General features: G+C 43.8%; 1 protein-coding gene across 1 annotated transcript in view; it reads left to right on the forward strand.

The window, feature by feature from the left end:
* LOC144536866 (cadherin-10-like) overlaps positions 1-26781 on the forward strand; it is a 65364-nt gene that overhangs the window by 7196 nt on the left and 31387 nt on the right. Inside the window, exon 2 of the mRNA XM_078280164.1 lies at positions 15425-15813. Coding sequence (XP_078136290.1) covers positions 15577-15813 — 237 coding nt within the window. The 5' untranslated portion in view covers positions 15425-15576. The remainder of the gene's footprint in view (positions 1-15424; positions 15814-26781) is intronic.

A 26781-nucleotide genomic window follows, 5' to 3' on the forward strand; every position in this document is an offset into this window, starting at 1 on the left:
CAGTGCTGTATTGGGCTGAATAATACCCACGGCGTCTCTCTGACAGTAGGGAAAACCTGTCCCCTTTGAGAAAAGGTCATTATTTGAGAACCCCAACAGCTGAACACTGTGCTTTGACATGAATAACTGACAAATGGATGTGTATGGGTCTCACAGGCCTCCAATTACTGTTTCACACTGTTGTCCATCACAGACAAATGGGGCAGGACCTGCCAGAGGGCCTTCAAGTTGCCGGAGCAGGCAGCCTCAGAGTCCAACCCCGGTGCCAGAGGAGCTGCAAGCGCTCTGCAATAATTAAGTTTGATCTAATGAAGGTAATGCCAAACTTGGGTTATTGTTTGCCTGAGGACAATGCAAGAGAGTTGAATTGGTTGTTGGGAAAGATGCTGGGGGAATTTCTTTGAAATGGAAAAATTGCATTAAACATTCCATTTGTATTAATTATATTGTGCCTCTTATTAACATTGGCACGCTTAGCAGCAGCAGCAGCCACAGTGCTGCCGGTAGTGTTGGGCTTAAAGCAGCACTCCGAGCAATAATATTAGAGGAAACCATCCATGCCTGAGGCACACTGAAACCGCCTGTGATGTCACTGAATAAATGACTGTAGCTTTATTCTGAAGCATTGTGTCTAGACCTTTGGTCCTATGAGACATCAGTCACTCAAGTTACTCACCACTAGATTCAATTAATCATAGCCTTAATTCAATCCGATGGTAGGGCCTCCCAGCTGTAAGCCTGTAAGTGGGTTTTAAGAGAGCTGGAGTCTGCTGGTGTACGGTCCTCCATGCTGGAGCTGAAGGGCCGCATGGCTAGCAGGGATTTAATGACACTAGGGAGGTCAAGGGTTAGACTCACAGAGGGTTTGGAGTGAACGTGCAAACACAAATACATAAGCACAGACTTGTGCATTTAAAAAAAAAAATGGGACAGCTGAAGACATGAAAGGGGAGAGAGGGGTGGAATGGCATGCAGCAAAGGGCCGCAGGGCGGAGTTGAACCCGCGGCCACTGCATCGAGGAGTAAACCGCTATATATGGGCACCTGCTCTACCAGGTGAGCTACCCAGGCGCCCTACACGCGTGCAAGAAAGTGAACATCACAAACACAAGGAAGCACGTGTGTGTGTGTGTGCGCGTGCGCGCGTGCATGCGCGCGCACGCGTGCGCGCGGACAGACGGAATAGAATGTCAGAAGTCGACCTACAGTAGCAGAAGCAGACACTGAAATGTGAAATGCAGTGCGGATCCTCCTCAGTCTCATAAATAATGGCCGTTGGTGAAGCATCTGTCAACTTTTCTGTCAACCCTGTTCCAGATGGGAGTCAGACAGGCCAGGCTGGAGCAGCGTGTTACATACACATAACAAACCTCCATCCAGTGTGTCTTATGCACCCGCGCCCTGTTTACATCAGCACACTGACACCCGCACTCACCTACACGCCTCGGCCTATCTGGTGATTTATTAGGTCCTGCACCCGGCTTCCTCCACCCTTTCTTCTTGGACCTGCTCGCCACACGCACCCACCACACAAATGTAATCATTGCAAGAAAAAAAGAAAAGGGCAAGCGTGCTCTGAAGACCTCCCCTCAGTTCAATAAATAAGAGTCGAAAAAAATAAATTCTGTTCTCTATCTAAATAGACACAAAGCTCTTCAAGTAAACGTGTCACCGCATCACATGGCGGTGGGGAGATGGTAAACACACACCCTCCAGTGCCCCTACGTGTTTGTTGACTTAAATACGGCACCGCTCACTCAAAACTAAACACTCGCTGTGAGTTCCTTTCCAACGTAGCCACAGAGCTGTGCGCCCACTAAGTCATACTTCCCTGACATCTGGCTCGAAGAAATCTGGGTGTGTTGTCCACGGGCACAAGGCCAGGAAAGGGACAGCGAGCAAGCAAGCAAGCTCGGGGGTTTGTTGCACTCTAACAAGTTTCAGCAGCCACAGTCGCTGTCCTGCTTCCCTTCCCCTCTGGCAGCTGGGTGGTAGGATGAGTGGATCGGTTGCTGCCGGGTGGCGGTTACTGTACGGTTGCTTTATGGACTAAAGCACCGTCTTCCCGGCCTTGTCGTAATAGAGGATTCAGCTCATAAAGCAGCATCATGATTTGCAATAAGCAGAGTTAGGGGAGAGTAATGAAGGTGTAAATCAACTGAGCCATTCTTCCTTCTTCTCTTTTAATCTGACATTGGCAGTCTCTCTCACTCTCTCTCTTTTCTGTTCTGTCCGCTCCCTCCTTCTCTGCTTCTTCTCCCTGTTCTCTCTCCCTTTGCAGTAATGGAAAGCCTGGCACTCTGTAATAAAGCAGAGTGAGCTGCAGTATTAGTAAACAGTCTGTGCAATCATTCAGCCAAGTCCAACTCTTTTATTTAGTGTGTGTGTGTGTGTGTGTGTGTGTGTGTGTGTGTGTGTGTGTGTGTGTGTGTGTGTGTGCGTGCGCGTTTGTGTGTGAGCGAGCAAGGTATTTTATACCCCCGTACGGTGTTAGGGCTGTGGGCGTGGGGGCTAATGAATGAGGATGGAATGAGGAGCATTAAATTCCAGTCTGGGAGAAGGAGAGGCAAGGACTATTTGTTGGATCTCCTCATGAGAACGCCTTTGTTTTCATTTTTTCACAGAGGTTCCGAACAAAAAAGCCTTCTTTATTCAATAGCAGTGTTGGGAATATAGATGCAAATGTGCTGCATACAAGCTTTGCAAAGAGGAAAAGGGACCACACAGCTACCAGCAGGGCACCAGGACTTGCCTCTCTCACTGCCCTTTCCCTTAAATGAAGACGTCATCAGAATTTTGAAACGGGAGTAGTAAGTTGGATTGGAAGCAGTCATCAAAAGAGAGGGTCCAATACTCCTGAGTTAAAAATGCCTGGCTGGGAATCATGTTAAAATTTCCATTCCTCGCTCCAAATCGATCGTATGGGTCCCTGCTCTCCAATATCCATGGTCACCTTTGCTATAAAGTAGGGTATTACTTCTTTAATGCAGTGGGGTTTTCATTCTGTGACCAGTGAGGAGAGGAAGGAAAAGAAATGTATCTGGTGACCTCAAACACAAAGAATTGATGGCTGAGGATACTGAAAGAAAGTGGCCTGAATTTTCAATACATAAATATAGGTTCATGAGCAAGATTAGTTGCTTGAAGTCTGCCCATGACATTGGGTTGAATCATTTTCCTCGTCTGCCTGTTAAACTCCAGGTAGCCTCCGTGGACACGTTAATGCAGTATTGATTGTTTATCTGTAATAACACTGTGCTGTTGCTGCGCTGATGACAACGGTGGAGGAAGAGGGGAGACACGAGAGGGTTTGGGGATAGAGGGTGCCGCGGGTGGGAATGTAGTGATAGATAACGCACTATACCCTCTTTTGACTGGTGGCTGGCGATTTTGAATCTGGGGGTAAAACGAGGTGGCTGAAAATATCCTATCTGGCAATAGTCCAAGTGTGAAATGGGAAATAGAAAATGGGGTGAAAACGTCAGTGCAATGTGGCCGCTGCTCGATAAGGCTGTCTCCTGTCTCCGAATAATTCAATCTCCTGCTCCGACCATTCTGGTAACTTGCCGGTGCCAATGCCGGCGTCCACCCACTCTCTGCCCCTGGGCCCGGAGCCCATATGGCCAGCTACAGTTTCTCTCCGTGACCTATGGCCGGGCCTGTTGTTCAGCCAACCCCCCCCAAGGAGCTTGGTAATTACAAATAAGCTGGAAGTCACACCAGCCACGAGAAAAGGTGAGTGTGATTAAAGAGATGTGTATACAGAAAAGTACGAGGGGTGCTCCACTGGCATGCCAACGTGTTGAATGGTGTGTCTCGGCAGTGTGCGGGAATCAAATGCTAACTTGGATCGATCAGGCTTCTTTGTTCATTAGGAGTTGTCCGTTCCCTGGAGTGGCAATAAAAAAAACAACCCATCACAGCGCTCATTTCAGTGATGAGGCCTCTGTCCCTCAGGGATAACTAGCAGAGGTAAATAAACATGAGTCACAGTTAAGGTCAGAGGAGATCGTGGCCGTCTGTTGTTCATCTCAGAGGACGCCTGAATCCCTTTTGATGTGATTAGACTGAGAAGAGTGTAGAAAGACCCTTACTTTAGCAGCAATACTGCAGGAATGATTTAAAATGTAGGGCGACAACTGAAAACCCGGCAAATATGCCCCTTTCATTTCTTGAGGAGCATTGCTAACGAAATATGTATTTATACAAGGCATTTGAATTCAGATGCCATCACAAATTGTGTGGCTTATTCTTGAATGGTATTCATAAAATGCATATTATTTTCATTTGTTTTTTTTTTTTTTATCCCAAGGCTGGGCTGATACCCTGGCAGAAGACCTGCCTGTGACAAATGGCTTTCTTAACACTCGGATGCCTCAGTGGTTTTAGTTGGATGCCGTTTGAGAGAATTTTGTCCAATTTAAGAACAGTCAAAAGCCATGGTATCAGTGCACGTCTCTAGCTTTTTGAGTGTGTGTGAAGCCTATTAATAATGTAAAAAGAGGTGCTCCTAACTGTCGCTGTGTTAGTTTATGGTGGGCTTCGAGAAAAGGTCATTACTCTTAGTCGAGAGGGAGACACATTTTGTCCGTGCAGCCTTTTATTAGGGCCATATTTTAGGTGTGTGATGTCTTTGTTTGAGCTCTATGTATTATTTAGTGTTGTGTGACAATTGTGTTTGGAGCCGTCTTGCTCCTGACCCGCTGTTACAGTCAATATACGCCTGAAAGGAAATGTGCTTCCATGTCGTTCCTTCTCATGTAATTGTCACAACGGGGAGGCTGAGACAAACGTGGGAACACAACTACTTCACTGATTTTCAATTCAGTGAGCCAAGTTTGACCTTTTATGTAGTCCAATCAATGCATCTGCTTCCAGAGACGCACTATTCATTTAAGAACAACGGCTGCGGCGTGATCTAATATCCTGGTAGGGCAATATATTCAACCGGTAAACAAGAATATTGATATTGATAGAGAGGTAAGAGATTTTAATTGCCAGGGTTTAATGTGAATATGATGCAGAATTGGCCTTCCGCTCCAGTCTGTTCAGGGCTAAATGTACAGAAAACAGATACTTGTGCTTGACTGCACATGGCACACACAAACACTTGGGAAGAAAACACTGATTTGCATAGAGACGGAGGCTCCCATAACCACCAGTATATTACCACAAAGGCCACTGTGGGGAAAGCAGGAAGCCACCAGACCCATCCATTGAGCCTCCTCCATCCTCCCATCCCTCCCCCCTCTGCCATTGTCAGTCCCTCAGAAGAGAGCTGTGTTAGACCACACGGCCGCTGGTGACAAAACATGTGCTCTGGTGAACACACAGGAAAGCAAACAACCGAGGATGTCTCATCTGCTAACGTGTCAATGGATGAATGCCATTAAGCTATTATTTCTTTGCTCTTTATGTGCGAGGATGTCCCATGCCTATTTGTTCTGCCGTCGCGGCACAAGGATGACCACATCTGTTTGCCACCCGGGTACTAGGCGTTATTAATCTTGGCGCAAGCACATTTAGCGAAATCAAACCTCCATTTATTATCCCCAAGTTCAGGATTGGAGAACTGGCAAGGGGAGATAATGACTTTAAGCTCCCATTTAGTCAATTAATTCCGAGAAGTGGATTCAGAAACTGCACGCCAAAAAGTGAGTCTCTGTTGTTTATAATGACATGGTTCAAAACCATATTTCAGGACTGAAAGTCATTATTTGAGAGTTGGAACAAAATGATGCTGCCCTAATATAGTAAGAGAATCTGGAGTGACTTCAGAGAAGAGGGACTCTTTAAAATAATTTGCTGAGAGTGTCCTCTTCAACTGCCATGTCGCTTGATGGTAAACACAGCCATAAACACTGCTGCGAGTTCATAGAATCCTATCTTTGTTTTTGTCAAGCTGAAAAAAGAGCACCGTGTGGAGATCTGGCAACAAACTAATTTAGTCCAGACTGTGGCAACATAAAATCAAGTGCACTGGAGGAAGGGTTACTTCAGGAGCCCTCGGAGGGTTCTAAACTGGGCCACTCCGACGACGGTTGTGAGAGCTTCGGACTGAGTGATGCAAGCTCTGCTGAATGATGGCACTGTGGAAATAACTAGAAAACAGGGAAAATTGGGGGCTCTCATTGACTTGGCCCAGATTGTATGATTTATATGGGTTATTTGGTATGCATTTGGGCAGCGAGGCAAGGTAATGTGTTTGCAGTGTGCTCTGGAGCGGTGCACTGGGATGAATGCTGTGGGCATACCCCTGCCTCTGACAGGGATAGTATGAGCTAATTTATTTGGATCACTGTCATTCAAAGGCACAGTCTCACCTAGGGCTGTGCAATACATTGAGATATGAGAATAGATATTGTTTTAGAGTTTGGGATATCGTAATATCATAATATAGTAAGTGTTGTCTATTCCTGGTTTTAAAGGCTACTTTACAGTAAATCAAAATAATTTTCTGAACTTACCAGACCGTTCTAGCTGTCTCATTTTTTGCCTTTACCCACTTAGTTGTTATATCCACATTACTGATGATTTATTATCTAAAATCTCATTGTGAAAATGTTTTGTGAAAGCACCAATTGTCAACCCTACAATATCGTCGCAATATCGACATTGCAGTATTTGGTCAAGAATATTGTGATACTTGATTTTCTCCATATTGCCCTGCCCTAGTCTCACATCCTTGTGTCATGTCATGTATGATCAGGAAATTGATTAACCACATAGTCCACAATTTGAGGGTTTGTGTCCCATGTTTATTTCCCAATATTCCCTGATATGTTAGTAGTTTGCAGATAAACATCCGATAACATCCTTTAAATGATATTGTTAGGAACACGTTAAAATGTTGGCAACACATCTTGGACTTGGAAACTTAATGTGCTATTTAGAAGCAGAAAGGGGACTTAGAAAACCCTTAACTAAATCTTGGTGCTATTCCAGTGTTGTAGGTTGAATCCTAATTTTGACTAGAGGACTGTGGTGTGTGTGCTGACATTCAGTCAGGAATTTCGGTTCAGCTTTGCATTCCAATTTGACTGGGGATTTTCAGCTGTTTATTTGCCGGCATTTTATGATGATGATTTTGCCCTCCTCAATCCGTAGACACTTTTTTGTTTTCCTTTGTGGTGATATGCCGCATCTGTCTGAAATCTCCTTTTAGTGATCAATTTCCTCGCCTTAATCTGTGAGGCGTGTGCTTCTGTATGTCAGATTGGAGTGGGGTAAAGTTATTTTCAAGACAATGCGGCAGTGTGTCTAGACGCTGTTTCTCAGCTAAACAAAAGATCAATATATTGACAGGCTTCTGTGGAAATTTCTTTTCTGTTTGTTCGCATCTGTATCCATTTTGCTGCAAGGACAAGGGACCTACACGGCTTGTTTTTACACGTGAGAGCAAAAGTTCATCCAGCTACCCCACTTTTTTGATAATTTGCCATTGGTTGTGAACCACTAACCCAGATGGGCAATAAGACAAATGGGGAGCCCCAGATTTGGGTCGAGCGTAAGGTTTTCCCAAATCGCACTTGGGAAATAGTCGTTAAATTTCTCCAGTGAGTAGCATAACATGGGTTGTGAATGGCACCTACTCTGAGTCTTCTTAACAAACTGAGACTGAGATGAGGCGAGGAGGAGGAGGAGGAGGGGGGAGGAAGAGGATTTGAGGTGGCCAAAGAGAGCAGAGATGGTGCAACCTGCTGCTGACACCTCCACACATTAGCAGCTTTTAAGGGTCTCCCTTGTGGATTGTAACATGCCACATTACCTGTGGCACCAGTGCCCAACCCTCCTCCTCGCCCCTCTCCCCACTCCCTCCCTCACCCCCTCTCATCTCCCTTGCTTGTTCCCCTGGCTGACATTCTCCTCTCTCACTTTTAATTGCACCCCCGGGGCTCTTTCTGGGTTGCTGTGGAAGTCTTTGTCTCAACGGGTGTGATAGGGTGCATTGCCGTGTCGCTCCTATCCCTCGTTAGGGAAAAGAAAAAGAAAAACAGGAAGAGAAGGTGGGATAGGTAGAAGGAGAGAAGAGGAGTAGGCTTACTCTAAGAGGTCACTCCCAAGTCTAGATTAGGCTAAAATGCCACCCAGGCCTATGGTGTATAACGGCACATGTGCACTGGAAAGGCCATTAGTTGGCCAGATCCAATATGTATTGACAAATGCATTTGTGCAACTCTCTGTGTCCCTGTCTCTATCCTAGTGGTTGTGGGTTCAATAAACCCAATAGATACATTTAATAGCTAATTGTCCTGATTCAAAATGTTATCCCAAGCAATTCTTTGAGCGTAGAATCACGGGGCATTCGAAAATTGGCAGCAGACACATTAATCTTGCTTACCCAGCGCCCAACACAATGCACAAGTCTTATTGCTCTGTGGCGACTCCACACAATCTGTGACAGGCAATTTAAAGCAATTTACTTTTTTCATTTTTTCATCAAGCATTTGTTTTAATATGAAGCGAGAGACGGGGCAGGCGAGAGAGCGAGACAAAGAGAGAGTCAGTGTGTTTAAGGAGGGAGAAAATAAAGGCAGCCTTGTGCTTGTTGTAAACATTGCCTCTTAACTAGGAGAATATAATTATGGTGTCATGTTCTATTACACACCTTCATTATGACGATGGTGCTCCCTGAGAAAGCGAACAGGGAGAGACGAGACCTGTGGCTCCTTTTCAAAAATCACTTCCAGCGACGGGCGCTCAGGGAAGATGGCTGTGAACAAGAACGCACTTACTCTTTCTTTGGCACTTTCTCTGTCACAGTCAGAAAATTCAGCTTTGTTACAGCTTGGGTTTGTAGTTTTTTTCCATGGGTTTTAGTAACATTGTACAACAAAATAAGTTACCGTAATTATGCAGACGATACACACATTTACATACCATATCACCAGGTTAGTGTGGTCCAACTCGATCACGGTCAGAGTTAGTGCATTGAACAAATGAACGATTGGATGTGCCAGAACTTTCTTAAATTAAACAAAGACGCAACTGAGGTAGTTGTTTTTGGAGCCAAGGAGGAACGATTAAAAGTCACCGCTCAGCTGTTAAAAAAAACAACACACAAACCTGAAATCTTGGTGTAGTCATGGACTCATCCCTGCATTTCAACCAGACAATTACAAAGTCAGCCTACTCTCACCTTAAGAATATATCAATGATTAAAGGAATTGTGTCTCAGCAGGATTTGGAAAAACTTGCCCATTCATTTATCTTCACAAGACTCTGTACTACTGTAACGCTGTCTTTACAGGTCTCCCTAAGAAATCGATTAGACAGCTGCCGCTGATTCAGAACGCCGCTGCTCGAGTCCTCAATAAGACCAAGAGAAAGTGGATCACATCACTCCAGTTCTGAGGTCTTTTCCCTGGCTTCCTGTGCCTCAAATAAATGATTTCAAAATACTACTACTACTGTTGGTTTATAAAGCACTAAAAGGTTTAGGGCCAAAATACATTTCTGATCTGCTGCTATACATTATGAATCATCCAGACCTCTCAGGTCGTCTGGGACAGGTCTGCTTTCTGTCCCCAGAGTCAGAACTAAACACGGAGAAGCAGCGTTCAGTTTTTATGCACCACAGATCTGGAACAAACTCCCATAAAAAGGCAGGTCCGCTGCATGATAGTATTTTCAGAAGAGGTAATTATCTTCAGTCGAGTTTCTGCGCAGACACAATCTTCTGAACATAGTCACACTGAGAAAGACAGAGAGAGTTGTGTGGAGCTGATAGTCTTAATTAGCCTTGTAGCAACTCATTTGGCAATGGCTTGAATGTAACGGACCTTTATTAATATCAAAAAGTTACGCACTAAAGCTCTAAATCAAGGCTAAAGACTTCTGTTTGCGGCTGCATTTTATTCAAGAAAATCCTTATTAATTTCTTACACAATACTGTAACTTTTATTCTTGTATTTTATGCCTGTCCTATCCTATTTTAGCTTATTATTTTCTTAAATGTTCTTTTGTAGTGTAGTGTTTCTTTTGCACTTTGTCTCAACGCTTTTGGCGTTTTAATATATGTAAAGCACTTTGAGTTGCCTTGATGATGAGATGTGCTATTTAAATAAACGTTCCTTGCTTTACTCATCATATTAGTTGCTGAGATCTGGAACAGTGGCATTGCTACAATGAAGTCTAACGGGGGCAAGAAGCAGAAAGTTTATTTGAAGGTAAAACCGAAAGTGAGTGCAGCAGAAATTTAGATAATGATCAGTAATTAAACTTTGTGCCCGCAATAACAGCAAGCATGGCAGGTCAAAGTTGAACCCTGGTTTTTCAGTCTGTAAACAGGGATAGACGTTTACAACAGACTATTTTTCTCTTCCGATTTAGTGCAGCTAAACTGGGGATTAGTTTATAACATGTCTGATTGTCTGACCCCCTATGTTTCATCAGAATGTTTCATAGTCATTATTCTAGTTGTTAATCTGAGTAATTAACTTGGTGCCAATAGAAGCGAAGGCCAGTACTGCCTAATAAGATCCAAGTCGTGAGAAATTGGTAATTCTCTTTAAGTCTCCCTCCGTCTTTCTTTCAGCTCCACTCTCATACAGTACAAATGTAAAGAGGCAAGCATTTTGTCTTAGCCACTGGGCTACATGTGGCACCATAGCATTCTTAACCGACTGTGACATTTTTTGACGTCGCAAAATAAAGCTTTAGCTGACTTACTCCTGGTCGTGGTCCCTTGTCAAGAGAATTATCGGGGCAGGGAGCTGTACAATATGGCTTCCAGGGTATGACAAATGCGGTCAAGGGGCGAGTGCTCCTTAGGGACGGCCGAGCCCTCCACACAGTGAAAGCATTAGCTTTCCACAGTGACATTATGAAGAAATCTATTGAAAAGGCTGGCTTCCCAGTGCTGGGGGACTCGAGGTAGAAAGCTTCATGAGTCCACCCCAGAGACCGACTGGTATTTCCAACTACGCTGAAGCCTACAGCAAATCAATAGCTCAAAGTCCCACATGCTCCTCACCAGCGTCAATTAAGTAAATTCATAAAGTCGAGTGCGCTGGGAGTTGGAGGATGAACATAAAAAGGGAAATACTAGAGGGGTGGGGGGAGAAAGCAGGAAAAAGCATCCAGTCATGTAGCAAATTTGGATAGGAAACAGAGCTTCTGCCATGAGAGTTGCGGCTTAGAGAAAGTAGAGAGACTATTTCTCTACGGGCGTTATTAAGAAGTCTGACAGTCCATCTCACTTTCACCTGCCTCCATCAGCACACGAACTGTTGACCCAGGAGTCTTTTCTTTTCTTTTTTTTTCCTCCCCGTGCTGAGCCAGGCAGAGGACACATGCAAAGTGACTGGCTTTCAGCGAAAAGCCCAGCGATAATGCATATATCAGCTCAGGTCTATGCAAGCAAAGTAGGCAGTGGCAGGGGGATGGGATGTGGAGGCAGGAGGGTTGGGGGGTGTGCTATGAACTGCAACGCATGAGGGAAAAGAGAAAGAAGGGACCTAACCCCCAGCTTCAACTGCACTCAATTTGCTTCATAAGGGGAAAGCAGGGCATGCCTTGGCTGCCTCTGGAAGACAGGTAGCGTAATGGATGGGCCAGTCTCCCAGCCTGACTGCTGACGCTGCTTTGACAGGAAGTGTCTACCTCTCCTTCACTCCCTTTCTCCCCGTTTGCCCCTTAGTGTTGTCACGGTAACTACATCTGATTTCAAAAACTTTTAGCAAGTGTTTTGTGAAATGCTGTAATTCCCATTCACCATCACATCTAGAGGGCGTAAACAAACACTGGGATTTGAATTTGTTTAAAGAATAGCAGAAATTCAATAAGGCAGTTTGACATCATCTGGTTTGGGCCGCCATCTCCAAAGTAATTGCAGAAAGCAGACATGTAATAATCCGCTCTCGATACAAAGAAAATAGAAAATGTTTTTTGACACAAAAGCAACCTGAACAGACAGTGGTGCAGCTAAAGAGGTGGCTCCTTTTTTTGATTATTGGTAGGCTACTCAACTCAGAACTTGTACCAAAGTAAATAATGTCTTTCAGAAATGGCAAAAAAATTTATGATTCTCAATTTCCAGCTTATCAAATGCACGTATTTGCTGTTTTTCCTCTGTTCTATAATTGTAAGCTTTCAGACAAAACAAGCCAAAAAATTCTTAGCTGCAGCCCTAAAAATAATCTACACAAAATACAAGTGAGCTAATGTGCTAACCAGCAAGTGAACAAGCTAGGATGCTACTACACAACTGTCTTGTTTTGTGTTCTGCAGCTCACTGCGAGGAGTTAACTGTGGCAAAGTAAGGTACACCACAGCATTGTTAATAAAAAAGAAAATATTTACATGTTGGACTCGGTACCACCGGTGCATTTTGGGATGGGCTTGTAGGAGTGAAAGCAACAAAGATAGTGAAACTGTCTTTATGGACCCCTTCCAGTGGAAAAGACAGAGCCAAATAGCTGAAAACAGACAACCATTTTGAACCGAATCCTTCTTCACCGCAAAGTGTTTGACAGAGTGGGACAGCAGTGAAATATGCAGCTACTGTGTTTTGTTTATCGAGGCAACAAAGACACCCAGCTGACATCAAAACCCCTGTAGAAAAGTTGCTCTAAAGCTTTCCCAGTCCCAGCTTTTGTTTGTATAAAGCTCAGCGGTTGTTCTGTGACATTGCTTGATGGTTTTTCGTTATTTTTGTGGTATCAGATTTTCAGATACTAAACTCAGTGCAAGTATCCAAGACAGAATTGTGGTATTGTGACAGGACTACTGCTTCCACACCCCTTAACCAGCACCTTTCCTCTCACTCATCTTCCCTCGCTCCATTTCCCCTCATTATCTTCAGTCTGTCTGGCTCCACTTCTGCATGCAGGTCAGGGTACTTAATTCATGTCCAGAGACATTGTTTGCTCCTTCTCCCAACATACTGTGCGAGGAATGCCGACCAGACTTGCCATACATTGGGTCTAGACTGCACCCTCCCTCACCACCCCCCATGCCTCCTCTCCCTCCACCGGCGTTCTGAGAACTAGCGATATGGAGGAACGTGGCAGACGCTCCCCAGCGGACCCACTGATAACCCTCCTACCAAACCCCAGCCGAGGAACACTGGCGGCCTGGATATCGCCCAGCCGGAGAGGAATAATGAGAACAAAAGCAGAATGGCCTTCTTTTTCTTTCTTCCTACCCCTCCTTCTCCTCCTCCTCCACCTCCGTCCTGCTCTGTTCCTCTTGTTCCGCTTCCTTCACACATTTGCCAGCACATTCTGCGTTGGCCTTCAGAGGATAGCGGACAGAGAAAAGGGAAAGGAGATGGGTGGGAGAAATGATTGAGAGACGGAGAGCCGAGATATTCCACTGCCCACATCAGGGCCCTTCTCTGTGGTTTGCCAAACAGACATTTTGTTCAGTATCTTTACACTGATCTTAAGGTAATAAACTGGGGTTGACATTGCCCAGGTTCTCCATTGGCATTCTGCTGGGTCTGATAACAAAGTGTGCCGAAGCAGATTGTGTAAAACGATAGAATGGGCCGCTCCACATTGAGCCTTGCACTCCATTAGATGTTGATTCAGGGGCTTAATGCCGATAAAGTAGCTCCGCACATGCTCTACAAGATGTAAGCCAATACATTGATGTGTAATATTTCTAATCTGATATTTATCAGGTTAGGCAGCACTCAGCCTGCCCATCAATCAGATGACTGACAGTCAACATAGAGTATGTGTGTGCACATGAATGTATATCAGGGCTCGAGTGGACCGGAATGTGTGGATGTGTGTGTGCGGCAGCAGAAATGCCATCCACTGTGTTACAGATTTCAGATCTGCTTTCCAGCTCTGGCTTTTATCATGTGGGCCCTGACTCATGCTTGTTTTTCACCTGGGCTTGATTTCTCAAAATTGTCTGCCTCAAGTGTGCACAGTAGTTGCATCATTATTCGATGCTTCTTCTTCGTTTAAATTTTGCATTTGTTTTGGATTTTGGCAACATGTTCAACGCAGGCTTTATCAAGTGATTGCCATACGTCACCTCAGATCTACCATTGCAGCATCTTTAGTTGACAACCTAAAGCAAGTAGAAACGTGTGTCGTTGCAGAAAATGAAAGAGAAACTGTCCAAATTGAGACAAAAAGTAAATGTAAAAAAAAAAAGCAAAGGATTTGAGAGTAAATATGCTTTATAATGATGATGATGAATAATGCTCATATTATGCTTTTTGGCTTTTTCCCTTTCTTGCTTTTCGACCCCACGGAGAGAGAGAAAGAGAATACTGTAAATATTAAGTCTGTTTTCTCTCGTTTGGTGGGGGTGTCTCGGCTCAGGTCACAGGTGATAGTCAATCAGCAAAGACGTGTCTGTAAACTCGTGGTAATAAAACATTTAAAACTGCATCAGCGTTTAACGTTGACGTTTGTTTAAGCCATATTACATGAGATGGTTTAATTTCAAGGTCCGAAATGACTGAAGTATAGGCCTCCTCAAGTGTAATATTGTGATTATACAACAACGGTTACCAACAAAATAAGTGATCAATCTGTATTCATATTGTGGAGCAATTCACTCTTGAAATACAAAAAACAGACAGGATGTATAGTCCCTTCCTGTTTAGTAAACCAGCCAATTTACCGTGGGATTTATCAAACTGAATAAATCCACACACATATAAACACAAAACTGCTTTGCTAACTCCAACGTGTTGTAACTAAGACATCTGCTGAAAAAAATATTGTATTCATTAGCATGATTGCCGTTTAGTTCAAAAACATCCAAAACACCAAAGTACGAAGACATAGAGGACCAGACGCAAGCTTTTATTTTGAAAAGCCGAAGCTCGGGGACGGCACCAGCCAGGAGGGCATGAGACGGGAGCATAGATTGTATATTAATAATATATGATGTTATTAATAATAATAATATGATTTTAATATACAGTCTATGGAGTTCTCCAGGCTGCAGCCATACCTGACTCTAATAAAAAGGCAGAGCGCTTCCCGTGGGGTCGAAAATCCAGCTGTTCCACTAGCTGCTCCCTCTAGAGGTCTGGAGAACTTCCGTTGTGTAATCTGGATGCATCGTTTTTTATTTGCAGCGCGTTTATGTATTTGGTTGTGTTGTGTGTATTTGCAGTGCATTTAGGTATTTGGTTGTGTTGTGTGTATTTGCAGCGCGTTTGCTGAATGCTGCGCATGTGTTGTCAAACTAATGAAGTTGTTTTCTTAATTTGCTTGTGTTTTGTCTATTTGGGTGTGTTTTCTTAAGTTGCAGGGCGCCCCTGTCGGCCACCGTACATTTGCGCTTGGTCTTGACTCCATTTTAGAGGTACTACATCTTCAGAAAGACTGGAACTCCACTGAGTTGGTCTCGAATACAACTGATGAAGCAAAACTGGAGCTTGTGCAGTAACAAATCGCTGCCTCCCCTCCCAGTATTGACACTCTGTTTTTCTCTGTAAATGTTGCAGGTGCTGTTTGCCACCCCATGTGAGTCTGAGGAGCCTTCCCTGCTTCAGTAGATTACAGCATGTGGACTGATCCGATACTCTGACCAATAACCACTGGACACAGACCACTGAGGGGGGGGGAAGAGAAGACAGAACGTTGTGGGGGTGTGGCCATGGATAGAAGGAAGGTTTGCCTATTGATGGTGCTGTGGGTAATGGCCCACCTCAGCTCTCCAGGGCATGGCCTCAGGGCCCTGCGAAGGACTACAGGGGGGCGGAGGGGGTCCACAGGGCTGACCGGACAAGACGCCAATGGAGTGCCGCTCAGGCGCTCCAAACGAGGTTGGATGTGGAACCAGTTCTTTTTGTTGGAGGAGTACACCGGGACAGACATGCAGTATGTCGGAAAGGTAGTTAAATAGCACGCTTTCTCTATTTTTTCACACTCACAGCACCAAGCTACTACACCAGCTGTAGACTAGGGATGTCACGGGAACCGGTACTTCGGTACCAACTCTATGCCAAAATTCTGAAAACATGACGGCATTCATTCTTATACAGTACCGTAGGTACCGGGGGATGCAATCCTTCTGGACCTGACGGTGGCAGTATACACGCCTAACGTTACAAATGTTCTAGATTGCCATTAAAATGCTGAGCAGCCCGGAAAAACAGCAAATAGCACCTCATCTCCGTGCACGGCTTGACCGCATTCAGCTTCTGGCTTTACCATACATCTAAGGCGGCGGCTTTTGCGACTTCAGCTGGAGCTCCCAAACCGCAAGTGAGTCTGTTTCTCTCTGCCGATATGGTTAGTCTAGACTCGCTTTGCCAGACGTTCTTCCACAGCGCTGCGGAGGAGGGTCTGGGTAGTCCACACAGCATTCCAGGATGGAAGAAAAACATGCTCTTTAAACCAAACACAATCGTCTAAGCGCCCGACAGAGCCACGGTGCCGCTGCAAAATAGCCTCGGGAAGGAACTTGTTTTGGTGGAACATGTGTACGTCCAAAGGTTGTTTTAGTCGTGCAACAGAAACTCTGATTGGACAGATAGTCTAGCTAGCTGTCTGGATTTACCCGGAGCAATCCCGGAAGAGGAACGTTGTGGAAATAGACTAGGGTTAGTCTGACCCAGCCTCATTATTATTGAACCCATGCAACTTCTAGGCAAGACCCACCCCTTGCCTAGAAGTTGCGTGGGATCCATAATAACATGTCACAGGTTAACGTTAGCTCTGATAGCTGACGATAGCTTACTTTAGCGCTTGTTTTAGCGGACCTCCATAACGTCCATTAACGTCCATTAACTTTAACCAGACCAGTTCTATGTGAAAAACAACAACGGCAGAGAGAAACAGACGTAAAAACATGCTTGCTATCTGGGAATTCCAGGTGAACTTGTAAAAGATGTTACCGTACGCTAACGTAATGCCAGGCTTCAAAGCAGCGGGCTGTGGAGTCCAGAAGACTGACGTTTCCTCCTGATTACATTTAAATCACGCTCTCCTTGCCCCATCCACTCCACACCAAAACAGGAAGTTGAAACGGGAAAAAAAACACTGACACTGAAAGAAGAGTGACATGACACTGTCTTTAGTCAGCCACCAATTGTGCATGTTCTCCCACTTAAAAAGATGAGAGAGGCCTGTCATTTTCATCATAGGTACACTTCAACTATGAGAGACAAAATGAGAAAATAAAATCCAGAAAATCACATTGTAGGATTTTTAATGAATTTATTTGCAAATTCCTCGGGAAAATAAGTATTTGGTCACCTACAAACAAGCAAGATTTCTGGCTCTCACAGACCTGTAACTTCTTCTTTAAGAGGCTCCTCTGTCCTCCACTCGTTACCTGTATTAATGGCACCTGTTTGAACTTGTTATCAGTATAAAAGACACCTGTCCACAACCTCAAACAGTCACACTCCAAACTCCACTATGGCCAAGACCAAAGAGCTGTCAAAGGACACCAGAAACAAAATTGTAGACCTGCACCAGGCTGGGAAGACTGAATCTGCAATAGGTAAGCAGCTTGGTGTGAAGAAATCAACTGTGGGAGCAATAATAAGAAAATGGAAGACATATAAGACCACTAATAATCTCCCTCGATCTGGGGCTCCACGCAAGATCTCACCCCGTGGGGTCAAAATGATCACAAGAACGGTGAGCAAAAATCCCAGAACCACACGGGGGGACCTAGTGAATGACCTGCAGAGAGCTGGGACCAAAGTAACAAAGGCTACCATCAGTAACACACTACGCCGCCAGGGACTCAAATCCTGCAGTGCCAGACGTGTCCCCCTGCTTAAGCCAGTACATGTCCAGGCCTGTCTGGAGTTTGCTAGAGAGCATTTGGATGATCCAGAAGAGGATTGGGAGAATGTCATATGGTCAGCTGAAACCAAAATATAACTTTTTAGTAAAAACTGAACTCGTCGTGTTTGGAGGAGAAAGAATGCTGAGTTGCATCCAAAGAACCATACCTACTGTGAAGCATGGGGGTGGAAACATCATGCTTTGGGGCTGTTTTTCTGCAAAGGGACCAGGACGACTGATCCGTGTAAAGGAAAGAATGAATGGGGCCATGTATCGTGAGATTTTGAGTGAAAACCTCCTTCCATCGGCAAGGGCATTGAAGATGAAACGTGGCTGGGTCTTTCAGCATGACAATGATCCCAAACACACCGCCCGGGCAACGAAGGAGTGGCTTCGTAAGAAGCATTTCAAGGTCCTGGAGTGGCCTAGCCACTCTCCAGATCTCAACCCCATAGAAAATCTTTGGAGGGAGTTGAAAGTCCGTGTTGCCCAGCGACAGCCCCAAAACATCACTGCTCTAGAGGAGATCTGCATGGAGGAATGGGCCAAAATACCAGCAACAGTGTGTGAAAACCTTGTGAAGACTTACAGAAAACATTTGACCTCTGTCATTGCCAACAAAGGGTATATAACAAAGTATTGAGATTTATTTTTGTTATTGACCAAATACTTATTTTCCACCATAATTTGCAAATAAATTCATTAAAAGTCCTACAATGTGATTTTCTGGATTTTATTTTCTCATTTTGTCTCTCATAGTTGAAGTGTACCTATGATGAAAATTACAGGCCTCTCTCATCTTTTTAAGTGGGAGAACTTGCACAATTGGTGGCTGACTAAATACTTTCTTGCCCCACTGTAAAGACACAGACATATAAAGCAATATCTTCTTGCTGAGTTACAGTGGTCGGTTGCCTGTCGGGTTTTTCAGATGCCGCACCTTGGAAGTTATGCCGTAAAATTGCATGTAAACTAAACACTTTAGAACAGTGACTCCCCTGTGTTCATTTGGATCTTATTCAACTAACATTGCATTTGTAGAAATGTTTCTGTTCATATTTTCTGACCCATCTAAAGTCCAGAAGTCCCAGCTCCCTCAGAATATACAAACTTTTTTAATCAGTTTTTCCATTTCTGACGACAGTTTGTTCAGAATGAATAAAAGAAGTACTCAGTGGTTGGTGTGAGCAGCTGTAACCACCCACCACAGTTGAAAAGAGTAATAAAAAAGGGTGGCACATACAGAAACTCAAACTTCATCATTCCTTAAACAACCCAGGGATACTTGCTACGCGGTTACATTGATAAGTGATCCCTACGAAGTGAAGACACCTAGGCAGTGAGCACTTGACAAAGATATTTGCAAAAAAAATGAAGCAACAACGTCCATCTCACAATTGTCTCCTTTTCAGTCTCTCTCTCTCTAATTCTGTCTTTTCCTCAATGTCTATATTCTGGGATTTTGTTTTCCACAACTTGAACTTTTTACATGCTATTTTTGGTCATTTAAAAAATGTCTCATTATGTACTGTCTTGTCCATACATATATTTATGAAGACAGAGTTCTGTCTCTTGATTTTTTTTTAATTCCTGCCCATCCATCAATCCAAATGAATGCAAATTTCAGCAGATATTGTTTTTTTTTGCATATTACACACAAATATTCTGAATTTGTGATAGAACCATTTTAAAAAGGTTAGTTTCTATAATAGCACTAACGGGGGGGGGGGAAAACTAAATACCGACTGTGCCTTCTGTTAGTAGCATAATGAGGTTCTAGATAACGTAATTATCCTCCACAAACTCAAAGGAAAAGATCTGCTCTTAATGAGAAGCTGCAACATAAATAACATCATGTACATGAGTGCATCATTCTGTCTCTAAGAATACAAGAATCACCCCATCATCGGAGAGTAGACATGACATGATACTCCGATCGGCTAATGCTCATATATCGGACTTCCATCCATCCATCCTCAGGCTTTGTTTGCTGTTGGCTGTCCAATATATTTTGTGCCTCCTGTCAGCTCTGTGGCAGCTTGCACGACGTCCATTCCACTCACATCAAGCCGTTTTTACGCGGCAGTCTTGCCCTACAGTAAAATATGACTTCCTCTGAAGGTATTATTTGTTCAACAAAATGAAAACACGGTGTCGACCCAGATAACATTGGGGGATGTACGAGAAGATGGGCCAAATAATGCTTGCTTTACATGCAGCGGAGCGGAAGTCAAGATATCCGTCTCCTCTTCCAACCTACTGTAATTGAGGAGATTGCGAAGCGTTGTGGCAAGGTCAGGACGACTGAGGAGGAAGAAAGGCTGTTCTGTGCGAGGAGTTGAATGGGACTAGTGCTTTGCATTCCCATCGTGTGTCCACGGAGGATAGAGTCATCCAACCAAATGAGATTCTGCAACATGCATCCTCTCAGAGTGGGGGGTTGACTTTCAGCCCCGGTCTAAAAGGATTACAACATTCCGTACGGTTTGAGCCGAGCAAAAAAAGAAAGTTGAAAAGAACAACAGAAACAGAGCGAATGAAGATGAAAAGTAAGTACTGAGCATGATCAAACCGCTTTGTCTTCAGAGAGTGGTGACTGATGTGCCACTCGTCCTTTTAAGCTTGTAAAAAGACTAATGGCAACAAAAAAACCGAATTGATTTTCTGAGTGTGGTATACATTTAGAGAGCCAGAGGCTGCGGCCTAAGAGCCCGTCTCCTGAAGACGCCATTAAGGCATCAACATTCGAGCACCACACTTAATCATGACTCTGAGCGCTTGTTGCCCCCCCCCCCCCCCCACCCAAGTACATGCAGCTGGGCACTTCTTCTCATTGTCACCTCACTAGCCAGTTGTCACATAGGATTGCGGTACGTAGCTCTTATCTGATTGCAATTACTGTTTGGTAATTGCTTGATAAAGTACAAGTGATGAATGAGGCCCTAAAAGGAATGAATGGCTTTTGAGTTGAACACGTGGCTCAACATAGAGAACAACCATCTGCATCCATATCCTCAGGTGTAGGCCGTGTTCTCACAATGTACTGGGTCTGAAGAAAAACAAAAAAACAACACTACCAGAAACACAAAAGGAAAGGCTTTTGTCATTGCAAGTGACATCATGGCAACCAGAGAACACAGCGTGGAACAAAACAACTTTTGTTAGTGGTGAAAAAAATGAATCGGAAATAACACAATGGCAGGTTATTATAAACAAGGGAGCAGCTCTTGACACACAGTAAAAGATAGAATGATGAAACTACACTTGAATTACAACATCCCGTCTCCAGTTATTTGGTAAACTCAATCTCCCCCGGTTGCTTTTTTTCCCCTTTTTTTCTTTTTACGACGGCTTTATCGAGTTGTAAAGTGCTAACAAATGAAAGTTTAATCTTTCCTGAACAAGCGTAACAAAAGCTGTTGGAACAGGAAGGAATTAAGGGAAGCAATCGAGATGAAGGGGAACAGGAGACTCTGGCGGTGTCTTGTTGTGGAGCTGGTTGGCTGATAATCTTGCTAATCTTGCTGTATTGGCCAATGATTTATTTATTTTTTTCTCCTGCAGGAGGGGAATCGTACACTGCCTCTCATTAGCAGGCGAGCTGCATACAGGCCTCGCAGGGCCGCGGCTGTCACTGGGGGAAGAGAATGTTTGTTTATTTCATTATTTCTTACTTTACCAAAGGGCACATATCCACGGAAAATGGTTAATGGCCTGTGGTTTAGGAGTGTTTGTGCTGTACTATCATATCTCATAAAGTATTTACAGCCCCTGATAGGCCCCAGTGGTTCTTGGTCTGCCTCAACACAGTCCCTAGCAAGTAAGCAATGCTCTCTGTATGTTCACAAACACACCAGCGTGCACGGAAATACACACTAGCCTCCAGTAATGGGCTGAAAATCAAAGGAAAGACAAAAAGGCAGATGAACACAGACATAATATTCTTCCTAGTCCTGAATGACTCAGCGGTTGAAGCAACCTGGGGGAAGGACTCAAGCGTCTTATGGCAGCTGAGTGGAAAGGTGCAGGGATGTGTGTGTTTGTTTGTAGGGGAGGTGGGGTGATTTTTGGTCTACCAGCTGCTCACCTTGGCAAAGAAGCAAGGAGTTTGCAATATGGCACAGGCCTGGCTGTACCCGCTCCATGGCAACCCCTGCGGTCTCCAGCGGCGAACCTGGAGCACACATTGGCAGTGTTTGTTGATTAGGCGATAAGTTTCTGCTTGTGCGCTGGGAGGGGGCAACTTCAATTATGCTCTTCTCCCAGGGTGCAAAGGGTGTGATGAGGTCACGCGGCGGCGAGACCCGGCAAACATCTGTCTGACAACATTGCAGGGGCGAAGCCATGTTGGAGCGAGATACGCTAACATTACCACAGCACCTTGCATTTGTTTCCATGCTGTCACCTGCCCACTGCTGTTTCAAACACCCGTTGGTTTTGTCAGGGGGAGATTAATGGATTTTTCTATCATCAAATAATTAAGCCTTTGTCTCTGCCATCAAGTAGTAAGTTATATTTAAATGAGGGGTTAATGGATATGTATTACGATATATATTTTGATCGATATTTTATTTTAAAGGAACACGCCAACTTATTGGGACTTTAGCTTATTCACCATAACCCCCAGAGTTAGATAAGTCCATACATACCCTTCTCATCTCCGTGCGTGTTCTAACTCTGTCTGACGGTTCCACCCGTAGCTTAGCCTAGCACAGATCCTGGAGGTAACCGGCTCCAACTAGCCTACTGCTCCGAATAAGTGACAAAATAACGCCAATATGTTCTTATTTCCATGTTGTTAATTGTATAGTCACAGCGTGTACAAATAACAAGGTCACATGAGACACAGACATCTTCTAACCGTATATAAACTGGGAACTATATTCTCAGAAAGGCGAAGCACTGCTACTTCTGCTACTTGGGCGGAGTGATATGCTTGCAGCACCTGAGAAGCCCCGAGCAGAGAGTAGAAATGCTTCGCCTTTCTGAGAATATAGTTCCCAGTTTATATACGGATCTGTGCTAGGCTAAGCTACCGGTGGGGCCGTCGGACAGAGTTAGAACACGCACGGAGATGAGAAGGGTATGTATGGACTTATCTAACTCTAAAAAAATGCTGTGAGAAAATAATATTTCAGCCTCTTTCCTATCGTATTTAACTTTTCTCAAGAACAATTTACCTTGATTTTAGAAAAAAACTAGGAACAGGTTGAAAAAAATGATTTAAGAACACGTGACTCAAAGACAAAAAACGTGTAATAAAAAAAGACACTGAGTCTAAAATAAATACTAGAATCAGCCTTGAAAAGACACCACGTATAGTTTGTGTGTAATTGTACAGTGTGTACAACTACTAAGGTTGTTAAAATTCCCAGAATCAACACTGTGGACATGACCTTGGCTCCGGCCCTGCAGCACAGTGAATACAAACTGTTGAGAATGGCCTGTAACATGCTAGAAATTATACATGGGACACATAACAAAAGATGTGAGAGATAAATATATGTTAACTGACATTTCACCTTTAAGTCTCTGCAGCTTTGACCACAAATCTCAAGTTTACACATCAACGGACATTTGATAGGCTATTTTTGTGCACAGTCTGAGGCTACCATCTGGCTACATAGAAGGCAGCCAGTTCTCAACAGGCCAGGACACAAGGCCTTAAAGGCTAACTGGCTAATTGCCCTAAGCAACCCATTTCCAGTGCCATCTTTTTGGCCTAACTCGAGTGAAACACAAATGGCGGCCAGATCGAGTCTGCACTAACATTTGCAGCACTTGAAGCTGATTAATTTCACAAACAAAGACGGCTCGCTTCGAAGTTCTCACGCACAGATGTATGAGTACCACTTCACTTGTCAGCCCACTTTCAAACTGGAAGATGAAACACGTAGGAATAGAAATAAATATCTTCTACTGTTAAAAAATGCCAACCATTGGAAATATTATGGTATCACTCTGCAGAGAAGGCTAATTGAGTGGAAGGTTTTGAAATATATAGCATGTCATTGATGATATAATTATAAATGCGCAATAGTTTGCTTCCCAACTGATTCACTGCCAAGACATGTTTTCCTGCAGTTTTGCCTTAGAGCCTTATTTCAAATCAACTTGTTAAGGATTCTCTGAATTCAACTTTATTTTTTCTTGATTTGCGTGCAGCAACATTTCCTTGATCTTTTGCCACTCAAGATACAGGCACTGGTTATTAGAAAAGCAATAAAACAAGTCTTTTGCAAACAGTTTCAAATAGTTTGGCACTGCAATGGCAGACTGTTTTATGTGGTTTAAAGGAGGTATAGAAATAGTTAAACATTTTAGGGAAAACGCTTATTTGCTTTCTTGCTGAGAGTTAGATGAGAAAATTAAAGCAACACTATGTAACTTTTCCCGCTTCGGCCCCTCTACAGGTTGTCTCATTGGAACTACAGCTGCAGCTAAAAGTTAAATGGTGTTGCTTTAATACCCCCACTCATGTCTGTACGGTAAATATGAAGCTACCACAAGCTGCCTGTTAGCTTATGTTAGCAAAGAAAGTTGAAAAAAGTTGGGAAAACAGCTAGCTTAGCTCTCTCCAAAGGTCCAAAAACAGACTACCAGCACTTCTAATGCTCACTAATTAAGACATATCTTATTTGTTTCATCCGTATGAAAACTGAAGTGTAAAACCAACAACTTTATGCTAAGCTAAGCTAACCAGCTGCTGGTTTTAGCCTCATATTTACTGCAGTCTAAGAAATAAATCCGTAAAATAATAGAAAAGGTTTTGGCAGCTCGTTACTCGGACTTTGTCCTTTAATTTTTAAAAAAAACACAGAAATGATGTGTGTAGCTACAGTTCAAATACAGAACATTTTCTGTTAGGCTGATTATATAAAATTCGGTCATACAAAGCTTCTTAGTTAGTAACCCTCTGAAAACCAAAGAAAATTCAAAAATGTCGAAAACAAACGTCAAAAAGGTTGAAGAAAAGCTCAAACTGCAGTTGTCAGAGCACAAAGTATGCAATTTGAAATGTAAAAAACAAAAATACAACTGTATGTGAATAACAATCTATGGACAATTTTCTGTTAAAATAAACAGACATACAACTGTTAATAATGGATATAGCGTCATGCTCTCTGTCTTTTTTTACAATTTGGTACCACAGGAGGGCAAAGGAGAAAAGGCTAGCTATTGATGTGCCAGAGCTTCTTGGTGACCATACTGAATGCACATGTGGCTTTCTTTTCTCCCCCCTGTGACAGTTTAATTGTATTTTCGATATAAATTGATCAAAGGGCCATTGTGAATGTACATTGGGCTTCCACATTGATTTCCGGGGGAGTTTTTTTTTTCCCCCTCTTAATTTGAGTAGAAGGGCAGCAGTAAATTCTCCTCGCCAGCAAGGTGGGCAACTGGGAGGGACGGGTCACTGCAGCAAGCGCATGAGTTCGATACTCTGAGCTGCCTTGTAATATCCTTCAGGGGAGAGAGGAGAAACTCTTCAGAACCACAAGATCTCTCTGTTTTCATAGAAATGATAGTCGACACAGCATATGTCACACTGTCTATCTCACATCTCAGCCGAAAGGAGAGGACTCAACGGTTATTAACTGAATTGTCGTGCCAGCAGAGATAGGCAGCTTGATAGACAATCATAGAAAAGGACATTGCAGCTATAACAGCGGGAGAAAGATAATAATGTTGAAGTGGATTGTTTTCAGCCAACCGAGTCTTTGGAAGCACGTACTGTAAAGCAGAATAGAAAACAAATACAATTCTGCAGGATATTCTCCTGGCTTGGTTAGACAGAAAGAAAAAAAAAAACAAGAATTGTGACCAGACTTCAAGTGGGTTAATGAAACAGTGCTCCACTCTAGATCCTAATACGAAGATGCTGAAATTCTGCAACACACTCGTCTGGCTTGGTTAGACAGACAAAGAAGGAAATGAAAACAGTCATTTTTTACCAGCATTCAAGCAGGCAAACAAAATAGTGTTAAAGATGCTAATCCACAAAGCTGTTCATCTCACATGTGCCAGCTTTGCCCTGATAAAACAGCATGAATTAGTAAAGCTTCCGAGCACCTGGGATGAAAAGCTTTTTAATATATGATGAGAAGGGAGACTTTGCAATGTGCTCGCACGTGACCCTGCTGCAACGCACAATATCCCCCCTCAGTCTGTCCACCCGGCAGAGCCAAGAACGCCAGTAGACACAAAGACAACTCGCGCTCAAAGGAAAATATGCATTCCAACTGTCAAAATTCAAACGTGCTGGCTCACTTGAGTAAACGAGGTGTCAACAACAGACCTCAGAATCACGTACTAGTGCCCACTTATCGGGGTAAACATTCAGGTGGCGTTTGCCTCGGTTTTGTACTTTGCAAACATGCCCTCTTTTTGCCCTTAACCTCCCCCTGCAATTATTGACATGTCCTTGGTTATTAAAGGGGTGAAAGGGAAGTAGGCAGGGAAGCAGTGGGAGGGGAAACGACTGGACAAGCTTTTGATGAGTTCTCAGAGATAAATATGTTGGGGGGATTTGGTGGTGGAATTAAAATGTCAGCGCATGCTAAGCTGCTGTTCATGCAGAAAAAAATTAAACCGGCGATAGAGAGGGAGAGAGCAAATAATAATGAGAAGCACCACAGACGAGTGGACTCTGGTGGTCCTCTGGCATGTTGGTCATGTTGCTGATCCATCAATGATTGGCAGGTGGCGGACGTGCTCGCACTCACGCTGGTACTTTGCAGACTTCGACCCACTGGCATTCTGTTTTACAGCACCGTGAAAAATGCCACCATGGCCCTGAGGTACAAAAGCACAATGACAACCTGCATGTAACAATACCAGTAAATGCGACATTTTAAACGCTCCGGCTCTGTGTTTTCTTCTTGGCAGGATGTGAATTTCACCGAGACAAGGTGAAGCCACGAATGTGTATTGTGATGACTCAATGACAGTTTACTAAAGACGATATGAATCTGTTAAATAACACCAAACACACTTATCAAAGCTGTCAGTGTGTTTCTTTGCCAAGGCCCAGATTGGTCAGATCACTGATATGTGC

Source organism: Sander vitreus, chromosome 22, assembly GCF_031162955.1.
Source record: "Sander vitreus isolate 19-12246 chromosome 22, sanVit1, whole genome shotgun sequence".
In the NCBI taxonomy this organism is placed as follows: domain Eukaryota; kingdom Metazoa; phylum Chordata; class Actinopteri; order Perciformes; family Percidae; genus Sander; species Sander vitreus.